Source organism: Belonocnema kinseyi, chromosome 7 (assembly GCF_010883055.1).
Source record: "Belonocnema kinseyi isolate 2016_QV_RU_SX_M_011 chromosome 7, B_treatae_v1, whole genome shotgun sequence".
In the NCBI taxonomy this organism is placed as follows: domain Eukaryota; kingdom Metazoa; phylum Arthropoda; class Insecta; order Hymenoptera; family Cynipidae; genus Belonocnema; species Belonocnema kinseyi.
The window spans coordinates 90336438-90344328 of NC_046663.1; the positions used below are offsets into that span (position 1 = coordinate 90336438).

The window sequence follows — 7891 nt, forward strand, 5'->3', positions numbered from 1 at the left end:
GTAGACAATTTTTTATTTATATTTTTTAGTTTTAAATAGTCCTATTTCGTTGAAAATTCGTTATTATCGGTTAAAAATTAATTTTTTTAACTGCAAATATATTTCACCTTTGATTTTAAATATAAAATTTACCTTTTTAGTTGAAAATTTTCCTTTCTTGGTAGAAAATAAATCTTTTTGGCAAAAGATTTATCATTTTAGTAGAATATTACTTTTCTTCGTTTAAAATTCATTTTCTAGGCTGAAAATTTAACTATTCCATTTTTGGTTTAAAATTGAACTTTTTTAGTCAAAAATTAATGTATTTTGTTGAAATATCATCTTTTTTGGTAACTAAAAATGCTCTTGGTTAAAAACTCACATATTTAGCTAAAAGTATTTTTTGTATTAAAGATTGATCATTTGAATTGAAATTTCAGTTTTTTGTTTGAAAATTCATCTAAATTGTTTTAAAAAATTGTTTTCGGTGGAAAATATTAATTCTTTTAAGTGAAAATTTAACTATTCGATTTTCTGTTTGAAATTTACCTTTTTCTTTGAAAATTCGTCTTTTTTGGTCAAATATTTTTTATTCCGTATATTTTTTCACGTTTATAAATACCGCTAAACACGATTTATCAGAGCATTGTCATCTAAAACCGAGTTAACTTTCCTATCCTGTCTGCAGTCGTATATCAATCATATATCGTTCAATGGAAGCATTGAACGTGAACGCGTATCAAACTTCCGGACTAATCGCGATGCGCAATGACAAGTCTGTGTGAGCCTGTTTGAGTGTGTGTCTCAACTAAACTCTACCTAGAGGATGTCTAAAAATACCTAGTTCTTTAACGTAGTATGGAAATTTTATTTGTCGGCGAAGCAATAAAACATCTTGCTTTTAAATATATTACAAAATATTTACAGTCTATCTTACAAAGTTGTACTGTTTGCACATTTCCCCTTTATATTCGTACAATTAGTCCAATTTCCACTCCTTGGAAGATCAGGTATTTGTTCCGAAAGAACATTACGCGCTTTAAAAACTGTACAATTAAAGCTCATGTTCAATAAACAGCTCCTATTTTACAAAAAAAAAATAATAATAAAATTAAAAAATGAACGTGTATGGCACATAAATTGATCAATAGTTAAGTATGTCCTCAGGTCGCTAAATTAGCGTCAATAGTATGCAATCAGGTCTCTAATTTCGTTGCAAAGGGACGCAAATTCCGGTCTATGGTGACTGTCCCATGCCCAGCAAGAATTCATTAACCTCGAGTAAATTTCGGAAGGGCAGTTCGGAGGACACGGAAGTCGCGTTCCTCTCTCCAAGGCAGCCCAGAGTTCCGCACTTCCTTCTTCTTCGCTCGGTTTATTCTTTTTGGCAGGCTCTCCAGGAAGTTTTGGATCCTCGCCAAAGCTGAACATCTCGAACATCATCACTCCAAAAGACCAGACATCGGATCTTGTTGAGAACTTACCGTCTCTCAAACTTTCAGGAGCATACCTTCGAATAATAACAAATATTAAGAGGGCTGCGACCATAATCTTCTCAATAATCTTCTCAATAATCTTCTCAATTAAAAAAAAAAAATCCGCCCGCTTCGCGGGCACATTCTCAAAGCGCGCGACTCGCTTCGTTCGCTAGTTTGAGCGCGCCTATGGCGCGCGACCGTTCGTTCTCGCGCTTCGCGCTCGATAATATACTTATCTCGCGCTCCGCGCTCGGTCTTTGCATTACCCTTCACATTTGTGCACAATTGAAATTTTCTACATTCTGTGTTAAAAACTATTATATAAAACGTCTATTACAATTTTTTTGTGTGTACCTTGGTCTGGTACTGCTTATTCTGATATTGCAAACAATGTTCACATTTTATGTTTCCTGATCCTAATATGGCCCTGCTGTGGTTGTTTAATCATTTTCCCTTTTCTTAAGTGAAGCTAAATACTTTTTCCTTAATTTGTCATTAAAGAAGGTTCTCAAAGTGCCTACGGCCTTGACGATTACATTCGCATTGCGATAATCGCGCTTCGCGCTTAACAGTTAGGTTATACAGGCTCTAATTTTTTAAATTTTGGGCTAATCAAAAAATTCGGCTAGAATAGTTTTGAAATATATTTGGTATCTAGTGAAAATTTTGAATGAGATTTTTAGATCTATGAAAAAAATAGTTTTTTATATTTTTTGAAAATCTTCAAAATTTTGAAAAGTATATAACTTTTCTAATTGTCATAAAAATAAAAAATTTTATTCAGAGAATTTGCAAGTCTTTCACCCATCTATAAAAACTTTGACAACAATTTTTTAAATTTCGAAAAAAAATTTCAAAATTTTGAAAACGCTCCCAATTTTTTAATTTTTGTGCGAAATATCTGATTAATGAACTTAGCCTTCATTTTCGGTACCCTCAGAAGTGGGTCAAATGCGGACTCGATTGGACAAATCCTTCGAAAGTTAGCGTGGCTACAACATTCAGGTAACCATACAGACAGACTGACAGACACCGATGAAATTTTATGATTTTTGGATTCTGTGAGTGCCGAAACGTAAAGATCCGTTAAAAACCAGAGATCGAAAATTTGGACGATTACATTACATTCTCAGGAATGAGAATGTAAAAATGGATTTACCACGTTTTATTTACTTACTTCTAACTTATCCTGACTTAGAACAGGGAATTTGAGAAAATAATTGTCGTTTCTATTTTAGAGCATATTTTCCGTATAGAAATGTAATCTGACTTGGAACAGGGTATTTTTGACATGGAATGGGAATTTTGTCAAAGAATTATAATTCAGATTTAGAAAATAAAGAATTTAATAGAATCCCTGTTCCAAATCAGAATTTGTCAGCATTCAAGTAGTTTTTAGATTAGAAGTAGTTAATCAAAGAAGAAATATTACTGAATTATAATAGAAAATTTTGTTACATTTTTCATTGCGGATTCATCTTCATGTAGTTAAAAATTCAACTATTTGGTTCAAAGTTAAACTTTTTTATTAAAAAATATTTTTTGGGTTGAAGATTCATCATTTTGATTGAAAATTAATCTCTTGTTGAAAATTTAACTACGTGGTTGGAAATAAATTGTTTTAAATAAAACTTCATCTATTTCATTATAAAATATGACTTTTTGCTGAAAATCCATTTTTGTTGTTTGTTAAGAATTAGATTTTTACCATGAAATTTTTGTAGAAAATTAATCTTTTTGGTTGAAAATTTATCAGTGTAGTTGAAAATTAATCCCTTCAACTGAAAATTTGAATGTACATTTTTGGTTGAATATTGATCTTTTCTTCTTCAAAATTCAACAACTTGGAAGAGAAGGTTTCTTTTTTAATTGAAAATTCAACTATTTCGTTAAAAATTCACATTTTTTGTTGAAAACTGATTTTTTTGGTAGAAATTTATAGCGAAATATTTATAATTTAGGCGAAAATTCATCTTTTAGGTTGAAAATAAAATGACTTGGTTGAAAGTTAATCTCTTTTGCTAAAAATTAATTTTTTGGTTATAATATTTTTTAAGCTGAAAATGTAACTATTATTTCAGTTGAATATGCCACAATTTCAGATAAAAATGTATCTAGTTGGTTGAACATTCATTTTTTGACTACAAATTTAATTGTTAAATGTTTGATTATAAAGTGTTCTTTTTTAATTGAAAATTCATCCTTTTGGGTAGAAACTGATCTTATTGGTTGAAAATCCATCTTGTTGGTCAAAAATTCAATTATTCTAGCAAGATTCACCATTTTAGTTAAAAATTAGTTTCTCTTGTTTATAATTCAACTATTCTAGTTAAATATTCATAATTTTAGTTAAAAACTCATCAATTTGTTTGAAAATCTAAATTTTGTTTTAAAGTTTGTAATTTTTCTGGAAAGTATTTTTTTTAACTGAAAATGTAACTGATTTTAATTAAATATTCCATGGTTTCAGTTAAAAATTCATCTCTTTGGTTAGACATAAATTTTTTAAGTTTTGATTGACAATTTATCTTCTTGAGTCAAAATTAATTTTTTGTTGTTAAAAATTTAACTATTTCAGTTGAAGATTCATTGCTTTAATAAAAAAACTCATCTTTTTATTCAAAATTCAACTATTTCAATTAAAGATTGATCATTTTTGTTAAAAATTCACCAGTCACGTTGAAAATTGAAGTATTTTCTTGAAAATCCGTTATTTCTTTTTAGTAATTAATTTTTTTTCAGCTAAAAGTTTACCTGTTCCATTTTTTGTTGAAAATTGATATTTTTTAGTGAAAAATTTAAATATTTGTTTCAAAAGTAATTTCTTTTGCAACTGTTTGCTCTATTGTGTTAAAGGATGTTTAGAATACGTCATGAATTAAAATAAATTGTTGCGTTTGGCGGCAAGTATGAATATGTTACTTTTAGTTGACTGGGAAAATAGAAAAACTTGAATGCAAATTTGAGTCCTCTGGCTTTGAAATTTAAAAAAGCGAAGAAAAAATGGTAGATCAATGAATGAAGGATCATTTTAAAGGCCAACATTTTGTACGTTAATGGGCCTGAAACGAATATGCCGAAAAGATGTGATAGCTTACAAACCCGAAAATCGTTTAATATGTAAGAAAATTTGACAGATTTTAACGACAGTGAACTTTGGAAAACAGTTTTTTATTGATAAAATAATGGGAAAAGTCTGAAAAAATTCATGATGGTACTTTAAACGTTTAAAAAATGTTTTCGTTAAAAAATTGATATAATATGACAAATTATTCGTTTTTTCACATAAATATGTATACAACTGTACTATCTTGAGTTCTAATGCAGATAATGAAATGATTTAAATTAAAGGTGTAGTTAGTTTAACTATTTGAAAGAAGTATGTGCTTCTTTTTCTCTTCGTGCAAATTGTGATATTTGAAGACAGTTAATAATTACAGATATTTGAACTAACTACAAGTCTAATTTAAATCACTTCATTATCTTCATTAGACCTCAAGATAGTACATTTGTATATTTATATGCAAAAAACGAGCAATTTGTCATATTAATAGATTTAATGGTTTCACGGTGATCTATTTTAATAAATAGAGATATTTCGGGTTCCAATTATGTACAAAACTACGAATTTTGCCGACGTTTTGTGAAAATTGCAGTTCACTTCTTTAGGGCTAACCTGAAACTGAGGTATCAGGTTATGTTGTTTTTATGTATACTCTCCAAGATCCCTGTGATTAGCCAGAGCGCCTGGACGTGGGGTCTGGTCGAATCTGATTGGCCAATCAAGTCTTTTTTTTAATTCAGGAGGACGGAATGCCAAATCGGATTGGTATTATATCCATTGTCCCCAATGATATTATTAGCTTGTTTTAAGATTTCGAGAGAGATCTGTCAGCAGTAACTTTTTTCAGGTTTGAGGTTATGTTGATATATTTGTACTTAAAATAATATTTTTATTTAGAACCTGTTTTGATTATTTTCACTCGGAATGTTGAAAAATGGTTGAAGAATAAAAACGATAAATACTTGATGATTATAACTTTTTCTTCAATCTTTTTTATTGACAGTGGAACAAGCTTGAAAATCCGTTTCAATTTCGTGTTTTTTTTTACTTTATTCTGTTTTGTTTCTCGAGTCATACTATCAGTAAATGCTGTAAATGTACTATAAGATTTTTCATAATTTTTTATAAATAGGAATTTATTTACATTTTAGAAAAACCGAACAGGTTCATGCTTTCGAGCAGTAGAAGAGCAACCAAACACACAACAAACACTTTTCTCTTCGATTTTCGTGGCGAAAACTTTAATGATAAAGTTTGATTTATTTTATTTGTAACTTTTTATTTATCACTTTTTATTTTTTTCCCCAGCTTCACTGTAAAAAAGCACTATAAAACCTTTAGACAAATTATTTTCGTATATTCGCCTATACTTCCCATCAAAATTTACCTACGCTCAGGGCTTTCCGATTCTGTCACCAGCTGGCGCATTTGAGTTCTTCAGATCCCAATTCGTTGTCTCACCGTTCTCCCGGATTCTCCAATATAGACTTTGCCACAAAAACCAATCCACATGGTGGGGTGCTCTGTCCAATCACAGGCATCGTAGAGAGTATACATAAGAACAGCATAACCTGATACCTCAGTTTCAGGTTATCCCTGAAGAAGTGAATTGCAATGTTCACGAAAAATAGGCAAAATTCGTAGTTTTGTACACGATTGGAAACCGAAATATCTCTATTTATCAAAATGAATAATCGTGAAAACATTAAATCTATTATTAAATAACTCTACGGGGTGAGTATTCTTACTAAAACCGACACATTTAGCAAACTCAGGACTTCTCAAGGTAAGCTACTAACATCCTTAGCTTTTTTGAAACGGTGCTGGGACAACAAAATCGTCCCAAAATTCCTAAAACTGAAAAATAATCTGGAAACATCTAGATCCAAATCAATTCTGCTTAATACAAGTTTGCTTCTCTTGAAAGAAAGAATACAACATACCAAATTTGTATTGCACACTGCCACCAAAAAATTATTAAAACTTCACCTTTTCATATCAAACACCCTCAGATTTGACATCTGGTCTACATTGGACCGCATATCCTTTGACTCATCCCAACAGATTAAAGATCTTTCTACTCAAAAAAATTTAATTTAACAAATTACTCCCAGAAAGGCAACCACGACTAACTGATACAGTAAAAACATCTCAGACCATCTTCTGAGCAATAAAATGATTTCAGCTTTATCTAAAGGACATCATTTTGCTGTAGTTCCTTCCAAGACCCCGAAAGAAGAAATAATGAGCAATTTGTAATCCACAATATATACCTTTCCACCCGAGAAAGCGAATGACATACGACATAGGACGGCCAACATTTTTCGCCAAGCTCAAGTTCCCTCCTCAAACTTAACAAAACAGGAAAAAACAGCAATTAACGAAATCAATCGGAATAAAGATATCACAATATTACCCGCAGACAAAAGCAACATAGCAGTAGTAATGAATAAAGAAGACTATAACAACGAAATAATGGACCTTCTATCTGACGATACAGACAAAAAACTTAAAAAGGACCCAAAAAAACAAGTCAGTAAAACAAAAACCCTTCTCAAAGAATCTAAACTTGCCAACCAAACAATATTTAAATATAACAGCAATAAAATTAACAAAAAAAGAAATTGGAGTGATACTTACAATAGATTTAATTTAAATGTTACTTTGCCTTACATTCAGGGTCTATCAGAAAGATTAAGAAATTCACTTAAAAAATTTAATATTAATGTTTATTTTAAAAACACCAATACATTAGATAATTATTTGTCAAGAAGAAAGAACGTCGATTCTATTGAAAATTTATCTGGTGTTATTTACTTAATTAAATGTAAATGTTGTAATAAAGCTTATATAGGTGAAACTGGCAGGAGATTAAAAACTAGAATTGCTGAACACAAAAGAGATTGTGAAGTTGGGAATTTTAATACAGGTTTGTCGCAACATTCTTGGAATTGCAATCATTACATTGATTTTTATTTTAAACGTATTAAAATATTAGCTACAGAAAAAAATACTTATCAACGACGTATTATTGAGTCTATTTTTATAAACAAATATCGTAAAATTTCTGTTAATTTACAGACTGAAATTCTAAATATCAATAAAATTTATCAGAGTATTATAAAATAATGTTTTTAATATTAATCATCTCTATATGTGTATATGTATGTATGCTATATGTGTGTATATATATATATATATATATATGCATATGTGTGGATGTGTACATATACACATTTTTTTTTTAATTTTTTAAATTTCTTATTTTAAATTGAAACTCAATTACGCGCTTCCACATCAGTGGTTTTCAATGGAAACTTGCCTATCACATCATCGTTCATTACGTATTCCTCATGTATTTCTAAAACTG

The 7891-nt window shown here is 29.8% G+C and overlaps 1 protein-coding gene across 2 annotated transcripts in view; it reads right to left on the reverse strand.

Moving 5' to 3' along the window:
• Positions 1-549: 549 nt before the first annotated feature.
• Positions 550-7891, reverse strand: part of LOC117175880 (tyrosine-protein kinase hopscotch) — a 44474-nt gene continuing 37132 nt past the window's right edge. For both annotated transcript variants that reach the window (XM_033365703.1, XM_033365704.1), the window contains exon 13: positions 550-1489. In XM_033365703.1, the coding sequence (XP_033221594.1) occupies positions 1162-1489 (328 nt within the window). In that variant the 3' untranslated portion in view covers positions 550-1161. The remainder of the gene's footprint in view (positions 1490-7891) is intronic.